The sequence below is a fragment of the Podarcis bocagei genome (genome assembly GCF_964188305.1).
Source record: "Podarcis bocagei genome assembly, chromosome: 13".
In the NCBI taxonomy this organism is placed as follows: Eukaryota; Metazoa; Chordata; class Lepidosauria; order Squamata; family Lacertidae; genus Podarcis; species Podarcis bocagei.
Genome location: NC_138138.1, coordinates 30,196,571 through 30,219,150, shown reverse-complemented (window position 1 = coordinate 30,219,150; position 22,580 = coordinate 30,196,571). Strand labels below are relative to the sequence as shown.

General features: G+C 44.7%; 2 protein-coding genes across 2 annotated transcripts; one reads left to right on the top strand and one right to left on the bottom strand.

Annotated features, from left to right (window-relative positions):
* Positions 1–11,866: 11,866 nt before the first annotated feature.
* On the top strand, positions 11,867–12,793 carry LOC308571678 (olfactory receptor 10A7-like; the record flags this gene model as incomplete). The annotated part of the gene is made up of 1 exon (XM_081167322.1): positions 11,867–12,793. One exon carries the CDS (start codon positions 11,867–11,869, stop codon positions 12,791–12,793), a length of 927 nt encoding a protein of 308 aa, XP_081023448.1.
* A 5,509-nt stretch (positions 12,794–18,302) lies between these two features.
* On the bottom strand, positions 18,303–19,232 carry LOC308570563 (olfactory receptor 10AG1-like; the record flags this gene model as incomplete). The annotated part of the gene is made up of 1 exon (XM_081165471.1): positions 18,303–19,232. One exon carries the CDS (start codon positions 19,230–19,232, stop codon positions 18,303–18,305), a length of 930 nt encoding a protein of 309 aa, XP_081021597.1.
* Positions 19,233–22,580: the final 3,348 nt, after the last annotated feature.

Below are 22,580 nucleotides of genomic sequence, written 5' to 3'. Positions count from 1 at the left end.
CTTTAACAGCGACCTTAACGTAGCAGCGCCCGCATACCTGTGAAGAAAAGTTAACCTGCAAAACCTGTGAAGAAAAGTTAACCTGCAAAATAAGACCTTAACTGAGGGTGGGTAGGGTGGGAGAAGCTCTGGAGCCAAGTGTGGATTCCTAGGTAAGATCCTCCCTCTATTGTGTGGGCAGGTAATCCCTCCCCTACCTGGCCTGGTCTCCTTGGCAACGCTTCCCCCAGGTGGGATTGGACAACTGACTGAGGTAGGTGGAGACCTCCAGGTATCCCACCTGAGGGAAGGCAAAGCCAAGCCTATGCTGTTGGAGCCGCTCCAGATCTAGGGGCTGCACGCGTCCACGCAAAGGGCGCCCCCCATTTTAAGCGGGGAGCGGTCATTGCGTGGACAGGCGGAGTCCCCAGATCCTGCACGGTCCCCCCGTCATGTGAATAACGACTCAAGACAACGTGATATGGGATTAAATTGGCCACAACTTTATTAAATTTCAAATGTGGGTAGACCTTGGCTCAGGCATTGGGCGTTCTCCCTCCCCGGTCCCCAGCCGGGGACCTAGGGAGCATCAGGGTTATCCAGTGTGTGTGTGGGGGATGGGCCGGCTCTGGAGAACATATGTTCAAGCAGAGATGGCCGCCCCTGTAACGCCGCCGCCGCAGGAGGGAGCAATGACGACCTTTCGGTGTACGGCCAAAGCCTCCCTTCAGAAAACCCCTTTAACGGGGAACCCTGGTATCGCCGCCGCAAGAGGAAGATGGACAAAAGGATTCCGCCCAAGGCCTGATACCGCCACCCGAGACCGCAATTGCGGTCTCGCCGCCAAGACTACCAACATCTGAAAGACGCCTTTGCCATCCTCCACCAATCAATCAGGCCATGCCTGATGTCGCTCAGCCAACGCTCATTACCCAGGTCCAATAGGTGCACGCCATCGGGCTGAAATAGCTCCTGCATGTAAACTTTAATGTTGGGGTGTTTCATGACCTGACCTCCCATGCGAGTGGTTGCAGAGCGCACTGCCCTATTGATTTTTTCCACAGTGTAATTAAGTCTAGTGGGTTTGATGTTGCCACGCCAATGCAAGCGTGGTAGAGGTTCGTACCAGAAAATCGTGATATTGGGGTGAGTGGCGTGCACGCTTTCCAGGTCTGCGATCGCTGTTTTGATCAAAATTATGCTTTTGTGCACGACCAAGTCATTTTCGCAGAGGTGGAGCACAACCGCGCTTGGCGGGTGGCAGAACGCAAGTCCGTGACGCAACTGAGGGAGCAGGGCATCCCACCGTGGAACGCAGGTTCGTGACGCAACCGAGGGAGCAGGGCTTCCCACCGTGGAACGCAAGTTCATGACGCAACTGAGGGAGCAGGGCATCCCACCGTGGAACGCAAGTTCATGACGCAACTGAGGGAGCAGGGCATCCCACCGTGGAACGCAAGTCCGTGACGCAACTGAGGGAGCAGGGCATCCCACCGTGGAACGCAAGTTCGTGACGCAACCGAGGGAGCAGGGCTTCCCACCGTGGAACGCAAGTTCATGACGCAACTGAGGGAGCAGGGCATCCCACCGTGGAACGCAAGTTCATGACGCAACCGAGGGAGCAGGGCATCCCACCGTGGAACGCAAGTTCATGACGCAACCGAGGGAGCAGGGGATCCCAACGCCTTCCCCGTTGTCCGAACCAGGCAATGGAGATCTTTGGCTGCAGACCCAGATGTTCTCCGCCTGGACCAGTGGTGGCATGGATGGCCGCCCAATGCACAATGCTGTGGCCGAAGTTTGGGGGTTGAGCCTGAAAGAAAGGATTATATGGTATCCGTCAGTGTCTGCTGGTTGTATCTAATGTAGCCTTTGAAGGCAGCTGAACGCCACCGCCCCATTGCTTTTATGTGTTCTGCCGGGAGGCCGCTTGCAGCTGCCGTGGTTGCTGCACCGATACAAAAGGAATGCCCAGAAAATTGTGCCGGGTCGCCTACACAAGCATGGATGGCCTTACGCAATATTGAAACAAATTGGCAATGGGTCATGGGGCGGCCTGATGCATGAATGGGAGGGCCTGGTCCTGGAGGATGTACCTTCAAGAATTTGCGTGTGTCCGCGACCAGGCATGGTCCAGTGTGTGGGGAGGGGGCTAGACTTGGCATGGTACCCCTACCTAGTTGATCAGTTTTGGAGGCTCGGATTTTGACTTGTAGCATGCGCCTGTCAGGGTTGATATCAGCCACAGACAAGCCCCTGCGATGAGATGGCAATGTGCCCCCAACGCACTCTCCGATACGGAGCGCACCAAGGAAGGCCAGGGAGAAGGCCGCCCTGAATAGCCTAACCTCATAGTTGGACCAGCAGATACTGGGGAGCACATCCGATATCAGCCGGAGGATCTCAATGGTTACTGTCCTCCTCTTATCTGGAATGGGCGGGTGGGAGTGACGCCACCCTGAAAAAGCTTCCTTACGTGGAAATTGTTAAGAGGGGTCTGGGAGCCAAAAACAGTTGCTGAAATATGAGAAAGCAGCCTTGTGCAGGCTGATTGTCTTAAGGGGCCATGCCTCTACACTTTAGGTGAACTATTAGAACATCATACTCCTTAGCTGCACGTCTGCGTCGTAAACCAAACTTATCTGAACCCCTCGAATTGGGACCATGCTCCGGTGTAGGATTGCAATGTTGATGGTGCAAGGGGGAAACAGTCCAAATACCAATCCAAGGCCCCCAAGAGATTTTGCTGGGAGTATAACAACGGTTCCTGCTTCAGAGAAAAATGCCGATTTGCTCATGAATGCGGGCGCTGTAGTGGATCTCACCCACCACAAAATGTTTTTTGGGGTAGAAGTTTTTTCAAGGCTCCCGTGGATCAGGCGCAGGCACATCTCAAGACAAAGAGAGGCCGGAGCCTCTACAGGCTCCTCTGGCACACAGCAAAGCAAAAACAATGCCCGCAAATAGTGTTCTCCTTTCCCTAGCCCCCTCACCCGTATCTATATCAGCAATGCTGCCTTTTTACTCCAGTACCCCAATAAAGAGGCAGCAAAATAGTTTGAGGAGGGCTCTAGGGAAGGTTTCCACATCCCAGTGGTAGTCACCCCTTCATGCACCAATCCCCCCAACCAAAAGTCTGTCTGAGATATGCCACACATTGCTGAGAAGAAGATCACCAAAGAACGTTTGCTGGGGCGAGTGGCAGGTCCCTTCTCAGAACCTCCATTTCCCACCCTCATAGTGTCTCCACCAGGTATCGTGCCTAAGAAGGCCCCAGGCGAGTTTCAATTAATACACAACCTTTCTTACCCAAAGGGTGGGTCAGTAAATGATGCCAATCCTCAAGAACAATGCTCAGTCAAATATGCATCTCTTGATCAGGCTATCAGGCTGGTTAGGGAGTGCGGCTCGGGCACGCTCACGGCAAAATGTGACATCGAATCGGCCTTCCGTTTGTTACCAGTCCACCCCAGGGACTTCTGGTTGCCAGGTTTCAAATCATATCTGGGTATTGAACTGGATTCTGTCAGCCAAACCTATTGCCTGCCCCTAGCCGAACTCGCCACGTTGAGGGAATTGGTTACCACCACGATGGCCCAGAAAACGACTACGTTGCGTCAGGTCCAGACACTCTTAGGACGCCTCTATTTTGAAGGCAGGGTTATCTCGCCCGGTCGCGCCTTTTGCGCACGCCTAGCCCGTCTCACGGCTGGTGGCGTTGCCCCCCACCAGGGTCACTCAGACCATAAGGGAGGACCTCAAAATGCGGCTGACCTTCCTGTAACCAATGGGGTATCCTTTTGGCGAGATTGGCTGCTGTTTAAGGAGCAGCTACAGGTGCACTCTGACGCCTCTGGTCGCTCTGGCCTCGGTGTCTACCTCAGGGGTCACTGGCATGCGCAGCCTTGGCCGACATCTTGGCACGCAGAGGGCATTACACGTGATTTAACTTTTCTTGAGTTCTTTCCAATCCTAGTAGCTCTCCGGGTTTGGGGGACCTTCTCAAGGACACCAAGGTGTGCTTCTGGTCAGACAACCAGGCGGTGGTAAGAATCATTGCGAAGCAATCTGCAAAATCCAACAGGGTAATTTGCGTGCTCCGTCTCTTCGTGCTGGAATGTCTGAAAGGTAACATCACCTTTTCCGCGTGGTTCATCCCGGGCCTCAATAACGACATTGCAGATGCCCTGTCTCGCTTTCAGATAGAGCGTTTCGGTGACCTAGCACCCGAGGCAATCCTCCCTCTATTGTGTGGGCAGGTAATCCCTCCCCTACCTGGCCTGGTCTCCTTGGCAACGCTTCCCCCAGGTGGGATTGGACAACTGACTGAGGTAGGTGGAGACCTCCAGGTATCCCACCTGAGGGAAGGCAAAGCCAAGCCTATGCTGTTGGAGCCGCTCCAGATCTAGGGGCTGCACGCGTCCACGCAAAGGGCGCCCCCCATTTTAAGCGGGGAGCGGTCATTACGATTTATGTGGATATTGTTCAAACTGGTTGTGTATTTTTTGATGTTTTGATTTATTGTCTATGACTACTTTTGTTATGTTGTGATTATGTATTTTTTCATGCTGTAAGCCACCTTGAGCATAGTTTAAACTATGGAAAGGCAGCATACAAATAAATTATGTATATTCTTTATGTATATATATTATGTATATATTTCCCTGAGTGGGAAAGAAAACCGCTATTTTTAATGCAACAACCATTTTGCATTTCAAAAAAGCACCTCAGAACAGTGTTTTTTGGGTTGGGGGTATATTGTGGCTGCCCCAATTCAGTTTCCCTTTGAAATAATGTTACCTCAATCCCAAAATCCAGATGGGTGCATAGAGAAAGGGGAGCATGAGCACTGCTTAAAATAATGTAATATGGGCCCTGCTTCGTCTGACCAAAGACTTCCTTCTCTCACAGTGGCCAATAGTGATGGGCAACTATGTCTATTTCAGTTTCTCTGAGTTTCTCATTTTACCTGTCTTAAGTACAGTTCACCATGTTTCCACTTCAGTTTCTGGTGTATGTGTGTTTGTTTGTGTGTGTGTATTTATGAAACTTTGTCACCATTTTAGTGCATGTTTATCCTACAATACACATATTCATATGCAATTTTGTCTGGTATACACAGTCCAGCAAGCAAAGTCTTAGAATATAATTCCTTTTGTGTGTGTTTTTTCACTAATATATACCTTTAAAACTTTATATATTTTATTAGATTTATACCCACTTTTCTTTCATCTGGCAAACTAAGGTAACATACATGTAGCTCTCAACCAATTAGCCATCCAGAAATTGACCAGACACAGACCTATTTAGGTTCAGCAATGCAATGGCAATGTGGCCCTTTATATCACAGTTTGAGACTATGGACACCTTCCCCTAATATACTTTTATACACACACGCGCACACACTTTTTGGGGGGAGGGAGGAAGATGGATAAGTGCAAATTTCAAGGATTGGCTGTGTTATGGTTTGCATAATGTTATGAGCAGAGCAAATCAGGACAACTTGCATCCGACTGAAAATCCTCCCCAACCCTTTGCCCTTTGGGTACCCCATTTCTTACATTCCTCCATTGTGAGAATTTCACATTTATTTCTATTTTCTGTTTTCTGTTCTTTAACCAATTACCAATACACAAGAGGACCTCTTCTCATATCTCAGTATTCAGGAGCTTGTGCTGAAGGACATTGTTGAAAAGTTTTTGAAGTACAGTACACATTGTCTCTTCAGTCACTCCAAACCACGGACAGGTTCAAACAGAGGGCAATTCTTCTTCAACAAGACATTCTTATACATGTTTAAATCATTTTATATTTACTTTCCACCACTTTTCCTGGAATAAATGTTCATCAGCCTGTAATTTCCTGGACCCCCCCCCCCCGGATACATTTAAAAATGGTGCTACATTAGCCACTTCCTTTGGGTTTGGAGGGGTGGGTTACATAGAGGAAGGTCACATATTGAATTGGAAGAAGGGGTGGGCCAGGTTTAAAACTGTGCCAGAGATCATGGAGAGTAAAAAAAATGGGATAATGAAATAGATGGAATTATAGTTAGAACTGCATAATTTAAAGTCACTTTGACATCCAGCCTATTTCTAACCTCCCTTTGTCTTTTACTTGACTATTCTCTTCAGCATTCCTTTAAAAAAAAATATATCTTTTACTTCAAATTCCGGATTAATCAAATATTTGCACTTTTTCACAGTTTAATACCTGAGCATTATGTATGTGACAGATCTTCAAGACTCTGCACTCAATAAGCATGAAATTTCTTCCAGTAGTGCAGGGGTCAGCAATGTTTTCAGGCGTGGGCCAGTCCACCATCCATCATACCTTGTGGGGGGCCAGACTATATTTTATTTGGGGGGGGGGATGAACAAATTCCTATGCCCCACAAATAACCCAGAGATGCATTTTAAATAAAAGGACACATTCTATTCATGTAAAAACACGCTGATTCCCGGACCATCCATGGGCCAGTTTGAGAAGATGATTGGGCTGCATCCGGTCTCCAGGCCTTAGGTTGTATACCTCAGTAGTGTATACCTCACAGCAGAGAATGAGATTTGTAACAAATACAAGATCCATCCATCCTAGAGATGTGCAGAGCCTCTACCAGCATCCTTCCCATCCACCTGATTTGTTAATCTCTCTGCTTTTATGCATCAATTTCTTCAGGGCTTGCACCACATCTTTATTTCTCAGACTGTATATGAAGGGGTTGAGTGCAGGGGTGATGACTATGTAAAACACAGAGGCTATTTTGACATGCTCCTTGGATGCACTGGATTTTGGTCTCAGGTATATTGAAAGGACGGATCCAAAAAAGAGTGTGACCACAGTCAAGTGTGAGGAGCAAGTGGAGATGGCCTTTCGCGTCCCCATACCAAAATGGCTACCAAGGATGGTGTAGAGTATGCGAGTATAAGACACAAGTATTAACGAAAGAGGTAATATCAAGGTGAACACACAGGAAATAAACATGCACATCTTGGCTTGGTGTGTCCCCCCATAAGCTATACTGACTAAGGCTGGCATTTCACAGAGAAAATGGTCTATCTTGTTATGGTCACCAAAGGATTGTTTCAAAGTGAATGCAGTGTTGACGGCAGAAAAAAAGAAGCCACCCACCCAAGAAGTAGTGGCCATTGCAATACAGGTCCGCTTTTTCATGATGAAGCTATAGTGCAGTGGAAAGCAAATGGCAACATGACGGTCATATGACATGACGGTGAGAAGAAAACATTCTGTAATGCCAAATGAAAGGAAGAAATAGAGTTGCACAGCACACTGGATCAGTGGGATGCTCTTTTTCTCAGCCAGAAGGTGAGATAGCATCTGGGGCACCACTGTTGAAGTGTAGCAAACCTCCAAGATGGAGAAGTTAGATAAGAAGAAATACATCGGTGTGTGAAGGCGCGGATCTGCTTTGACCAAGACGACTATGAGCAGGTTGCCAATCACAGCTGTTATGTAAATCACATTGAACACAGCAAAAAGTGCAACTTTGATTGTAGCGTTGTCTGTAAGCCCCATTAAGATAAATTCCTTCGGCAAAGTGGTCTGATTGATTTCTTTCATTATATCTAAAAGAAAGATTATCATGGTCGCAATTAGCTATGGTCCAACACAGGTTTAGAGATACCATGAGGCTGCCATCTTCTGTAGCAGCCTACTTGAGAGTAAGCCCCATTTAATTCAGTGGAACATGCTTCTGAGTAGACCTGTTCCAGTTTGCTCTATAAATGCCCATTATTTTCTGTTGGATGGTGGCCACCATCTTCATACTGACATATAATACCAACATTATAATGATTTACTGTTTCCTGAACAATTTCCACCCCCAGTTCAAAGTGCTATGCATTTAAATATTTATTATTTAAACATTTAAAGCTCTGAATGCTTTGGGAGCTGGATAGCTAAAGGACCCACCTTTATTCACAGGTATTTCTCTGTGTGCTTCAGTCTTCAGAGGACTCTCTGCTCTAAGTTTCACCTCCATATGAGATGCTGCTGTTGACCATGAGGAAGGGGGCCAATGATAAGTAATCTATGGCTAATTAGCCATTACTTGCCTTTCCTCTCCTTAAAGCATCAAGTGTCTAAGAAATACAGCAACTGGTACCTGCAACCCATAAACATTCCTGATTCCATACATGGAAATTGGTACACTTTAGACTATGTAGTTCTCATTTTTTAGCACAGTATTTTAACTCTAATATTCATCTAGCCTCAAGTTGTGTGTTTGTTTAAAATGGATTACTATGGGTCTTATTTCTTTCCCTCTTCCCTCCACAATCTATTGTTGTATTGAATATTAGAGAGTATAAATTACTGTTAATCCATGCTCTTAGAAGATAGTGTCCCTGCCAAACAGCAATGTTTTCTGGTGCATGTGAAACAGAGAAAGCAAATGCTTTATATAAAATAATGTCCCTTGCTTGGGATTTGTTTAGCACATGCATAATACACACAGGGATAACTTGTAAGGATTTGATGAGAGGAGATTCACATGAGACGTACAACTCTGCCCTGAATTTCTTTGGAAATCACAGTACAATTATCTTGGTGTGTTCTGAGGACTTAAGGTTACTTGTGATTCAAGACGATATCTGCACATCCATCCATTTACGTATGCTGAAGTAGCAATCAATATTGGGTCTCGCCCAGTTATTACCTACATGTTAACAATTTTGCATGGAGTTCTCTTAGGTGTCCTAAGGAACACTTGCAGGTTTGGGTGTTGTCAGGAACTGGGCAGAGGAGGAATGGTGGAGACTGCCTCCCCAGCCTGACCCTTCCAGAGAAGAAGACAGTTCAGAATTACAACCACTTTGAACATTCATAGCTTCCCTAAAAAATTCCTGGAAACTGTACTTTGTCAAGGATGCTGAGAGTTACTAGGAAACCCCCTTTGCGTGTCGAGGTCCCCAGGTCCACCCCAATAACTCACACATCACACAGAAGTTTTTGTTTAAGATTTTTGGCATAATTTTGGCCACAACTTTATTAAAATACAAATTTGTGAGTGGTTGTGTAGGCATTGGTTGCGACTATCTGCCCCCACCATGGGGGACAGACTGACATTCCGCACGATGCGAAAGTCAGAATGGGGGAATACACTTGGGGGTTACGCGGAGCAGGGAACCTGCCCTCACCCCAAGTGCAACCAGGAGCTCATTGCTATGGCCCGAGCCCCCTTGACAGAGTGGACAAGCAATAGTTAGCCCCCAATTCCTTTAATGGAATCCCTTGCAGCAGCAGCATTAGAGGGGCAGGCACAGCCAATCCATGCCCCTCAACCAACCAAACCATAAACCAATGCCTAACCACGAACCTTACAAGTTGTGACGATTTGCTACGCAGTAGGCAAAAACCAAATGGCCCCAGCCAATCAGACAGATGGACAAAATTCCTACCAGGCCCCCGCTCCAAAGCAGACGATCCCATGACAGGCATAGCAAGGTCAAAGCGAACAACCCTATTCTAGGGAGGGAGGGACGGGCAATCTGATGCACGGGCGAAAAGAGAAGCTCTAGCCTCATGCAAGGAGTTTTACTATTTCTGGCTGTCAATCAAAAAATGGCAACATTAACTTCTTCCCAACAACAAGGGAAGCCCCAATCGTATCAGTGGCCAACAATCAATTAGCCCGCCCCCCCAACTTTGGAGTGTCCTGGCAGCCCCCACCGCAACACGTGCTCTCCATGAAGGAGAACACGCTTTCTCCCACAGAGCTGCAAACATTGAGGGATTTATTTTTAAATCATTCTGCCATTCTGCTTCATGGAGCCTTGGAAACAATTTCCAGGCCCTCGTGAAGCACTGGAAGTCATGTCCCAAGGTCTCGTGGGACCTTGGAGGTGGTGTCCGTGGTCTCGTGGGGCCTCCAATGTGACTTTCAGGACCTTATGAACCACTGGAAGTTGCATCTGACATCTTGTGGGGCCTTGGGGGTGGTGTCCAAGGCCTCAGAGGTTGAGTCCAAGGCTTTGTGGGGCCTTGGACATGACTTCCGGTGCTCCCAGGCACTGATGTGGCATGCACGCTGTAACATGATGTCATCACATCACATTATGTCGTGTGCGCCGCTGGGCACCCACAACCTAGGGCCCAAGTCGGTGCCCCTGCTCAGTACTCTTAACAAATTATAGTTGCCATAATTCTTTCAGTGAAACCATGCCTACTTAAAGTGCTTTACATGTATAGTGCTGATGGGACCTAAGAGTGCTTTAAATTTATGGTGTGAATGTGATATTAAAATACATGCATTCATATCCACAATTCAATGTGGAGCTAAGTTGCAAAAAGCCAGCACAATTAACTAGTTGTTTATACTGTAAATCCTAGGAGAATTACACTTAGAATTCCTCTGGTGCAACTGTAGGCGATTTAGGTTGAATCTTTATGGTGGAGCAGAACAAAAGCAGTGTTATGCTTTTAGCTGGTGTTATCTGAGTAGTCTAAGGACAGCTTAGAAAGGTAAAGTTATCCTCAAAAAAGCGAAAGTTGGGTTTATTAAAGATGGATCAGAGCCATCTTATGAACCGTGTTCTGCAAGGTAAAACTGTAACGCATTGGTATATGTTCTTTTAAGAATTCCAGTGGAATAATATTCTTGCACATACTCAGCAGAGTTGAAGCATGGAACAACCACCATTAGGGGCTGTGAGCCTATAGTGAGAAAGGGGGGTTATTTTACTCAGAGCAAGCCCTGAAATTCTTTGAAGTGGGGCTTCTAAATTTCGTTTTTGTTTTGGAGTTATTGGCACTGGCAACAATTTTAAGAAGACTGCTGAGGAAGTAAGGTGAGTGAATAGACAATTTTCCCCTTTGTGGCCAGTAAGACAAAGCTTCAAAAAAGAGGTTTTGGTACTGAGAGTAGCAGCCTAAGATAGAATACTGTTATTGTTTGATGTTTGAGAGTTATAAGCTATATGTCTCTGTATCATTCCTTTCTTTCCAGTCCCTCCAGAGACCCTGGGGGAGGAAGGCACTTGGCAAATCCACACTGTGATCAACTCCCACCTGGAAACCAATGTCCCCACTGTTGAAGGATGTGTGGGTCCAGAATTGGCCTCCACAGTCACTTATGGACTCATCGTTAAAACTATGTATATGGAAGACAACTTACTCGGCTATGAGTGATTGCCAAAGAAAGAAAAAGAGCAGTGGCTTCAGGCAGTGTTACAGACAGGGATCATTCCTGGCCCTTGCTGGAGATGCTGGGAAAAAGAAATAACTGAGGAGCACATCTAAAGAAGTGAGATTTGGTCCTGGATTTTTAAAGCAAGACATGTAAGAAAGAAGATTAGGGGGATAGGTTTAGTTATAGAGTGAAGGCATAGGCTGACCTGAAAAACATTTGCACAAGGTAGGAAATGGGAGAGTTGTCAAAGATCAATCTACTTAACTAAAATGTGTTTGTGTGTGCGTCAGAGAGAACGGGAGACAGAGAAGCATCCAGTACCCTTATGATATTTTTTAAAGTGTGCATTTAAAAACAAACTTGTGATTGTTGTTTCATTTAGACTTAGTACCCACCCCTCACTCCAAAGTCATAGGGCCAAATCACAACAGTTAAAGATTAAAAAACAGTCGCTCACTTGAGTTTTCTTTTTTAGTATGTTTTGTATGTGTACTGTGTGCATGCAATTGTTTGTGTGCAGAACTGACTGAGTACAAATGGACAAAGGTGGCTGAACAGGCCTACAGACTTAAGCCCCAGTAAAATGTCACTGATGTAATTAATCTTCAGTTCCTTCATTTTCTTAGTATTGTTTTACATAATGCAGAGCCCCTCCTTACAGGGACAGAAATGTCAAGAAATGTTGTTGTTGTTGTTGTTTTTCTCTTCAGATGAGAGCACTCTGGTGATACCGTAAGAATGAATGCAACTTCCACCAGCTATTTCATGTTCCTTGGATTTCCCAGTCATCTGGAGGTGCAGATTCCCATGCTTCTTCTACTTTCTGCTGTCTATGTGGTCACTGTAACTGGGAACTCTTTCATCATAGCCATCATTTGTGCAGACACCAACCTTCATTCCCCGATGTATTTTTTTCTGAGAGTGCTATCGCTCCTGGAGATTTGCTACACCACTGTCACCCTCCCCAAGATGCTGCATGACCTTGTTTCAAGAGACAAGTCCATCTCGTTCAGTGGCTGTGCTCTCCAGATGTATTTTCTTTTATTCCTAGGAACAGTAGAGTGCTTCCTCTTGGCTGTGATGTCTTACGACCGGTACCTTGCAATATGCCTCCCCTTGCACTATATGGTTTTGATGTCCAAAGGTGTTTGTGTACGCCTAACTTTGGCTTCATGGCTGTGTGGCATTCTTCTTCCGCTGGTGAATACAAGCTGGGCATTCAGCTTGCCATACTGTGGCTCTAACGAGATCAACCATTTCTTCTGTGATTTCCCACCAGTTTTGAAGCTAGCCTGTACTGATACATCTCTGAATGAAGCAGTGATGCTAGTGAGCAGTTTGATCATCACTCTGATACCTTTCATCTTCATACTCATATCCTATGCCTGCATCCTTGGCACCATATTAAGGGTGCCTTCAGCTACAGGTAGGCAGAAGTTGTTCTCCACCTGTTCTTCACACCTCATCATGGTGACACTTTTCTATGGCACAGCCAGCTTTATGTACTTGCAGCCCAAATCCAGTTATTCTTTAGAACGAGATAAATTCCTCTCCCTTTTTTACACTGTTATAACACCAATGCTAAACCCCATCATTTATACCTTGAGGAACACAGAGGTAAAAAAGGCAATGAAGAGAATGACAAAGAGGAAAATATTGTTCTAATTTTTACTTTTTATTTTTAGTGGCTGTTGTGTACTTACTAATCACCCTAAATTTGGGATCTTCTTAAAGTTGTGAGCTTTGTTGTATATACTACATTGGTATATCACGCAATGAAAATCATAAATGCATAGAATTGTAGATTTGGAAGGGAACCTGGTGGGCATCTAGTCTGACCTCTCCCGCAGTGCAGTAATCTCAACATGTAGTCCTCATCCAGCCTGAAACCTACGGAAAGGGGTGGTACACACAGCTACTTTGTATTCAGTGAGCTTAACCATGGGTGGCAGCACCCTAGATTGTGACTGTGAGCACAAGGATACAGCCAAAGAAAGCAAAGCCTTCCTAATAAAATACGGTAATGAGAAACTTCAAGGAACAAAGCTCTACTATTTGTGTTGGCTAAGAGCAATGGATACTGGATTTTATAATGATTGTATTTTTCTTGAACTTATTACCCATCCTTTACCCAAAGGTCTCAGGAGAGAGAGATATTTTTACTATGGTCTGTCTTACACACCTAAAACGTTGACTGGCTTTAAATTAACTTCAAAGTAAAAATAATTCTGCATTCCCCCCCCCTCAACTCTGTCACTGACAGAAAACTTGATTCTGTGTATGAATATATGGAGTTACCTTATACTAAGTCAGCTGATTTGTCCATCTTGTCTAGTGTAGTCTAATACAGGAGTAGCTAATGTGGAATCCTCTTAATGATGTTTGACTAAAATTCCCATCATCCTGGACTACTAACATCATGAGCTGAGGTTGATGAAGCAAAATACCTAGGGGGTTGGTTACCCCTGGTCTATCTGACTAGCAGTGGGTTTGTGAGTTTTCAGGAAGAGACCGTTTCTATCAATGATCAACTGCTCCATGATCCTTCTGACTGGAGAAGTGAGGGATTGAACCAGGGACTGTTTTCATGCAACTTACTTACTTACTTACTTACTTACTTACCATATTGTTATATAACACCCACAATCTCTACAGCAGTGTGATATTCCAGGGAACTCCCTGTAATCTCGCATTGTTGTAGAGATTGGGGATGACGTGTAACACAGGATCTGTTTTTCCTTTTGGAAATGCTGCCTTGAGAAAGGCAAGGAGTGATGCCCAGTGGGTATGTCAATAACTATTGGCTGAAGTTGTGTCAACTCGTTCAACTTGCTGCTGACAGCAGCAACATTTGCAAAATGTATGAAGGCACGAAGACAGCGTTGGAAGAGCTGGACGCCCACAAGATGAGCATGTCCTTCCATGAAAATATGTCTGGCACATCCAGTGTAATGGTACATCCTTGGATGATTTCCCTATAAAGAGTGGTGAAAAGGGCTGTGTTCTTGTCCCAACTCTCTTTGGCAAATTCTCTCTCTTCTCCTTGTTGTTCTCATATGCTTTCAGCTTCACTGAAGACAGTCTGTATTACCATTCCATCCCATTTAAGGAGCGATGGGGTCTGTTCAACCTGGCATGTCTCTGCACCAAGACCGGAAAACTCTAAAGAAGCTCTACAGAGACTCATTGACCATTTTGCCCAAACCTGCATGGAGTTTGTCCTCTCTATCAACCTGACAAAGAACAACACCCTAGGTCAGGACATCGTCACCGGTACTCCAAGCAGATGGTAGACGATTTTGTCTACTTGGCCTCCAGAGTAACCACCAACTTTTCCATTGATGCTGTGTATTGGCAAGTGTATTGGCAATACAGCAATAGCTCGCCTCTCCAAAAGGGTATGGGAGAATATGATACTAACGTCCAATACAAAGGTGAAATGCAAAGGCCTGTATGTTGAGCACACTGCTTTATGAAAGTGAATCATAGGCGACTTCAACCAGCAGTGGCACCTCAATATACATGGTGTTAGGAAGATTTTGGGCATCACATGGCAGGAGAGAGTCTTAAACAAAGATATGCTCTCCCCACCCAGCATTCCCAGCATGTTTGCACTTCTGTCTCAGTGACATTTGCACTATTGGTCATGTCCACAGAATGGAAGATGGCATGATCCCCAAGGACATGCTCTACAGGGAGCTTGCTTCAGATACTAGACCTGTTGGAAGACCAATTGTGCATTACAAAGATGTCTGCAAAGATGACATGAATGCTGGCAGCATTAACCCTGCCATGTTGGAATCCCTTGCAGATGGTCACAGTGCCTGGAAACAGTCAGGTCATGGATCCACAGAAGTGACCAAAAGAGAAATGAAGGCTGGGAGGGGCACAGAAAGAAAAAGTGGCATAGTGCACTTGCAGCAGCAAAACCAGACGCCTTAATTTATCCCATCTGCAATAAAATATGTCTCCCTCATATTGGTCAATGATCTCTACAGTCACAGCATGCACTGTAACTCTCCAATGGTTTAACTTTAGTCAACATTGGCTATTTAATGAGCAGTGATTCTGATTTGTTTGCAGAGAGCGTAGCTGATGTTGCATCAAAACGTCTGCTGTCTCACACAATTCTCAATCACTTCCATTATTGCAAAAACTCTAATCTTTTATGGGCATTTGTTTGCACAAAACCTCCCAAACAATTATATTGATCGCTCACACTTCATAATGTCGGTGCCCTTTGTGGGATTGTGCATGGGACTACAGTTCCCAGGGAGCTTAGTGGTAAAAGGGGGCTGGCTTACTTCTCAGTGTTATTATTTAGAGGCTTATCCACAGCCTCAGTAATCAAGTTTCTTGCTGGGAAGTGGGGCCAACCCCATTTATAAATAGGGGGTGGAGCCGACAGTATCCAGGCAGTCGGCTCTGAAGATTCACCCTCTCTACCATACCTTTGTTTAATGTTTCTTGTTTGCAGGTTAACTTTTTCTTCCTGTCTAGCAGGCGCTGCTACGGTCTATGGCTGGTTGCTGTTGAAGGACAGGAATAAATTTTCCTGCATTGGCAGGTTTTGTCTTCCCCGTAGCAATTTGTCAGAACTTTGGCAGTTATGGCCTTGGGTGGCATCCTTTAGTCTTTTCTTCCCTATAATTTGGGGGGGGAGGTTTGAAGTGGTGATTCACCCCCCTGCATCAGTGATTCCAGTGTCCCCCTCTTAAAGGGGTTATATAATGGGTGTCACTGGCCATACACTGAAAGGTCATCAGTGAACTACCTTGCATGTGGGGATATGGGCTGGGCTGCCTGCTACACTTACATCTCGCAGAATACCCCCATATCCCATTTACCCTGATGTGCCCCAGTTCTCCCCAGCTGGGGGGCTGGGAGGGATACATGCCCAAGGCCTAAGCCAAGGTCTTCCTACATTTGGAAATTTAATAAAGTTGTGGCCTAACTTCAATTCCATATAAAGTTTTATATAAAAAAATCCTCATACTTGGATTGCAACCTAAGAAAGTCAACATTTTCAGAAGAGTTTGCTGCTAATGTTTTGTTTCATCCCACACAAATCATTGTAGAATGTCAAGCCCGCTAATCGTATTTGGTGAAATGCTCCCCACCCCCTTCGCTACTCACAAATAGTAGGAATAATTTCAAGATACCCTTTTTCCTCAACCCTACTTTGATGATCAGAGATGGAATTTTTGCAGGACCTCAAACACAATACTTTCTAAAGAAGTTGTTTTACTGCGAGCCATGGTTTGTTGCATAATGGTGTGTTATTGAGTGATGTGTACAGGTGCACATCTTGCTTTATGTTTGAGAATCATTACGTTAGGGCACACATCCCAAATATTGTTGTGCTGTCATTGTTCTTTCGGAAGATATTGAAGATCCAGAATTCCTCAGATTTTGTATCTGAATGTAAAGTGTGCATGTGTGTTCATCTTTCAGTCAACCCTTAGGTTGGTTTGCTTAATGTGTGCCAGTTGCTGTGGGTTTCAATACTGAAGGGAGTGCTTGCAGGTTTCAGCCAAGGGAGCTTCATGTATTTTTTAATGAAAAGCCAAAACATTTATTCATTTAGACTGAAATCCTATTTTTTAAAAAATAAATGGGAACAAGTCATAGACTCAAAGAACTACAGAGTTGGAAAGGACCATGAGAGTCATCCAGTTCAACCCCTTGCAATGTAGGAATCTTTTGCCCGGTGTGGGACTTGAACCTGCCACAATCCTGAGATTAAGAGTCTCATGCTCTACCAACATACCGTATTTTTCGCCCTATAAGACGCATTTTTTCCCCGCCAAAAATGAAGGGGAAATGTGTGTGCGTCTTATGGGGTGAATGCAGGCTTTCGCTGAAGCATGGAGAGCGAGGGGGGTCGGTATGCACCGACCCCTCTCGCTCTCCAGGCTTCAGGAAGCTATCCGCTAGCTGTGGGAGACCCAGCTCTCCCAGGGCTAGCGAAGAGCTTGCCTGCACCCAGAAGCTTGGGGCGTGCTGAGCTCCGCACGCCCCAAGCTTCGGGATTAGCGCAGTGCTCCGCTAGCCCTGGGAGAGCCGCGTGGATCTCCCATGGCTAGCGGAGACCTTGCCTGCACCCAGAAGCTTGGGGCGCGCTGAGCTCCGCACGCCCCAAGCTTCTGGTGTAGCACAGCGATCCGCTAGCCCTGGGAGAGCCCCGCGGCTGACCTCAGCACGCCCCAAGCTTCTGTATTAGCGCAGCGATCCGCTAGCCCTGGGAGAGCCCCGTGGCTCTCCCAGGGCTAGCGGACTGCTTGCCGGCACCCAGAAGCTTGGGGCGTGCTGACCTCAGCACGCCCCAAGCTTCTGTATTAGCGCAGCGGTCCGCTAGCCCTGGGAGAGCCCCGCGGCTCTCCCAGGGCTAGCGGACTGCTTGCCGGCACCCAGAAGCTTGGGGCGCGCTGAGCTCAGCACGCCCCAAGCTTCTGTATTAGCGCAGCGGTCCGCTAGCCCTGGGAGAGCCGCGCGGGTCTCGCAGGGCTAGCGGACTGGTTGCCGGCACCCAGAAGCTTGGGGCGTGCGGAGATCAGCACGCCCCAAGCTTCAGGATTAGCGCAGCTGTCCGCTAGCCCTGGGAGAGGCGCCCGGCTCTCCCACGGCTAGCGGAGACCTTGCTGGCACCCAGAAGCTTGGGGCGTGCTGAGCTCCGTACGCCCCAAGCTTTGGGATTAGTGCAGCGCACCTGGGGGGGAAATAAAAAAAAATCCTTTATTTCCCCCCCAAAAAACTAGGTGTGTCTTATGGGCCGGTGCGTCTTATGGGGCGAAAAATACGGTAACTATGCACAGGACTCTAAAGTCTGTTGACCCTAATGAGTTCTACTTCTAAGCAGATATGCTTTGTATGGTAAAATTGCAAAGGATTACAGTTGAAGAATGGCTGAATGGAAAACACAGAACATTGCTGTTTTACAGTGACACTGAAAATTTAAGCACATTGAACTTAATACATTATAATTTGATTCACCTTAGAGGTGGGAATCGCTTTCTCTGTCAAGAGTGACATTTCTTCAGGTGTAGTCTGTCATAGCCCCCCCCCCACATATGTTGGAGCCCCCACTTGTTTCTGGAATCTTCTCCTTCAATATCTGTAATCTCTCCTTGCCATTGAAATGTCTTTGGTGTTAGAATACTACTGTTCTGTAGTATCACATTTTTCTACCCAGCAATTTTCTCAGGGACACTTTCACTTCCCTGTTTCTCAGGCTATATATGATTGGGTTACACATAGGAACTAAAATGGTATAGAACAAGGATAGCAACTTATTAATGTCTTCTGTTTCCTTTGACCTAGGACTCAAATATACAATAGTTGCTGAGCCATAAAAGAGAGATACGACAATAAGGTGTGAGGAGCAAGTGGAGAACACTTTCTTCCGACCGTCTGCTGAAGGCATCTTCAGAATAGCAGAAATTATTTTCACATAAGAAGCAAAGATAAGGGAAAAAGGGATGATCAAGAAAACTACGGCAGCTGCAAACACAATTAACTGGTTAACATTGGTGTCAGCGCAGGCCAGATCAAGCAGTGGGGGTACATCACAGAATAAGTTATTAATTTCATGAGAGTCACAAAAGGGCAAGGTGAACACTAGATATATTTGTCCTGCATGTATGGACATGTTGACAACCAATGATCCAGTGATGAGTACCAAACAGAATTGCTTGTTCATGATGAGCTTATAATACAAGGGGTTACATATGGCTACATATCGGTCATAAGCCATGGCAGTCAATAGGAAGCACTCTGTGCCTCCTAGTATAAGTAGGAAGTAGATCTGGGCAGCACAGCCAATGAAAGAAATGTTGCTCTTTTCTGCCACTAAATTGGCCGCCATATTCGGCACAGTGACTGAGGTGTAGCAGATCTCCAGGAAAGACAGGTTCCTCAAAAAGAAATACATAGGAGTATGAAGGGCAGGGTCGGATATTGTAACATAAATGATTAGTCCATTTCCGATTAGAATGCCTGAATATGTGATCAGGAACACAGAAAAGAGCAAACCTTGGAGATCTGGGAGATTTGAGTATCCAAGGAGAATGAAGTCAGAAAACGCAGTGTGATTATCTCGTGCCATATTTGGATCCCTTTAGTCTGAAGAGATGATAATGACAGAAAAAAACAAAATTGTTTTACAGTTCCCCTTATCAAAACCTCAGCTACTACAAATTCCATATTTATCAATTATTGTGTCATGTAAGCCCAGAAACAAAATTCATGCCCACACTCAAGTATTTGTTGTGGTGGCCATTCTCTGCATCCTGACATAGGTGCATGCTAGGTTAACCCGCAGTGGTAAAAATGCTTCTTTCTGTAAGCCCCAGCTGTTCATTCCATCTTCCCTATTTTTAGCTTTCTTCCCCATGCCACATGAAAATAATTTTGTTCCTGGTGGCTTTCCATTAAGTTTAGGACATTTGGCTGATTGTGTTTTAGTTACCTGCCATGCTTTTGTGGGTGTTGGTATGGTTGTATGTATTTAACTGCTTTACTGTCGATTGTTTTACTGTGTCTTGAATGTTATTAGTTCATCTGAGGACTGTGTTGTTAAGTAGAAAGTCTAGATATAACGCTTCTGAATTAATAATCCTGTACTAAAAATTCTGACATATCATGCTTTATCTGATTATTTGATCACAAAACTGAGGACATTTTTATGCTGAGGTCTTGTAAGCTTCATGGGTTGTGCAGATTCAATCTTTCTATGTGCACATTCTGTACATTGGCTTCCACACAACCCCATTTTATCAGTCTTGGGAATCCATATTCTAACATAGAAAAAAGTTCCATTCTCCAGAACAGAACAAAATTTCACATAGCTAAGATAAATTGCTCAATTATGAGTTTACAAAATGAACATTATTAATATTACATTCCTCTTTACATATTTAAATATTTCAAATATTTATTTTAACTGGCATTTGACCTAAAAACATAATTTTTGCCTTTGATTATTCATTGCTATTGTGTCACTTGCCATCCAAAACAGTGTCTGGAGGTCTGTAGATGCTATACAGATTTATTCATTTTTCTGTTGTTCCCACTGTCACTCCTATGCTACTTTCCAATGTCTTCTCTTGTGCATGCAAGTATTTCATGCACCCTTAAAAATAAAAGGGGCAACATGCAACAATAAACATTACAAGACCAGCCTTAGGTCACAATCCCAACTTCAGTTGCTTCTTGGTTGGGCTTTACATGATGGCAGGGATTAATGGAGCCATGGCTGCATCTGCAGCCCTGACAAGAGTTGCTGCAGGAGTTGGATCCAAACTGGGCCTGTGTCAGGGGCTGGTCTGAATTGGAAGATGGGGGAATGCAATTGCAGGAAGGTCAGCTTCTAACAGGAGGGGAAATATTCGCTCCCACTGCTTATGCTGCCCACCACATTGCTACAGCATTGTTACATATATTTCCTAAGGAAGTATGGTTTAGAAATATCTAAATAACTTAAGTGGCAGCATGGATGGAGGTAGCTAAAAATTCAAAATTAGAGAAAGTGTAAACAATTGATTCTTGGTCAAATAGATAAAACAATAGCAAAGAAATTGATTTTTACACTGAAGCTAGTCAAAGGAAAATCTAAGCTACTGGACTTTCATGTGGTCTGGCATCCACTTAGGGCTTGTATCTCAATGTGTGAACAACAGCTGAATATGTCACAAGCTTTCCTTCAACGATGGAATGAACCATGATGTTTCCTTGCTTGCATTGCTATATAAAAGACTCATTTTTCTACCCATATCCAGATCGGTAAAATAGACAAGTAAAGTATAATTACACTAAGGGATTCATTTAGAATGAGGGAACAGTGGCGGGGTGTTTCTTATCCCTGTTTGTATTATTCTGCTGTTCTTTCTACCCCAATCTATGTATTTTAGAAATATTTTTTTATAATAAAGTCAAAATAAAGAAACCATCATGACAACTAGTTTTTGAAACAACTGCTTCAATCTGCTGAACTGGCATTGTTACAGGTGCTACAAAATACAAATTGTTTTAACTACTTTTTAAAAGGGAATATCACACTTTTGGCTATGTCTGGTATTAATTATAGTTCTGGTTTAATTCTGAACTGGATGTTTCTTTCTTTTAATATTTGCTGAAAGACTGTTTTATTAATTTGTTTTTGATTGTGTGGCATATTGGCATTCTATGGAAGATGCCTTAAGAGAGTCTTTTCACTTAAGGGCAGCATATACATGTTTTAAATAGATAGATAAATAAATATTTAGTTCTGTGAGCTCTATGCCCAGAGAAATGTGCATACGTTTGGAAGCTTGAAGAACACAACAGAAAGAATCTACTTGTCTATAAGGTATGTGAAATGGAAAAGAAAAGAAAAAGACTCAGAGTGATTGAAAACACTTCTGAAATCCTGATGCAAATATACAGTTAAGCAGAACAAAAGTATTATCTTACCTGTGTTGTGAATAAAGAGTTTCATTTCAACATTTTATTTCCCTCAGGGTCCATAAGAATTCATCATTTTGCTCAAAGAGAAAAGCAACTCATTCTGAACGTACATGTTACAAACCAACCATTTAGATATTTTAAATACATTTGACAGTTATGTTAATCCAAAGGGATAAGTTTAAGAAAGACATTTAAAAATGATATGCAATTATATATTTGTATACATACACATATTTAGAAATGCAATTGTGGGCGTTATCTAGGGAAATTGTCTCAACTGTAATGGACTTTCATTAGAAAACGTCTAATTAAATTTTGGCAATAGGAAGCGGTTTCTTTAGGCAACTTTTCCCGAAAAATCTAACTCTGATGTGAGAAATCTAGCAGCCTTGATATAGGTTACCCAGAAGTGAGGGTACACATACGTTTGTAATCATGTCAATTTTCAAAGCAAATTAAATAGCCTTAAAATAAATGTGCTTCACCTATTCAAACACCCTCCCATCAACTTCCCATGGGAATAATTCCTGGAGAAAGAGAGAGGCAGACAATGACCACCTCAGAGCTTCTTCCAGCTAAACTGCCCTCCCTCAACAACACACAGGACCATGTACCATCAACTGTCCAGTGATAATTATTCCAGGCAGCAAAAGGCCACCCCAGAGACTGCTTCAGTGGAACTTCCTTCTCTCTCTCCCCCCCCCCAGTCTATTTCTATAAAATGTTGATTTCCTTGAGTCAAAATGAGAGTACCCCTAAACATGTTGGAATTCTGCCTGGGTCAGAGGAATGTGCCACAGCGTAGGCACCGGCAGATATTCCTGTCGACCTCCCCGCGTCTCCACTCTGCTGATAAGCAGGCGAGGTCCCGGCGATTCATCTCAGATGTGTGAGAGGAACACACCGTTCTCCGTCTCTCCCCTTTGGTGTCCCCCAGGGAGGGGAAAGAAGCAGACAGAAAACTATTTACATCTTTTATTTCTGTCTCTCATATCAGTACAGAGAAACA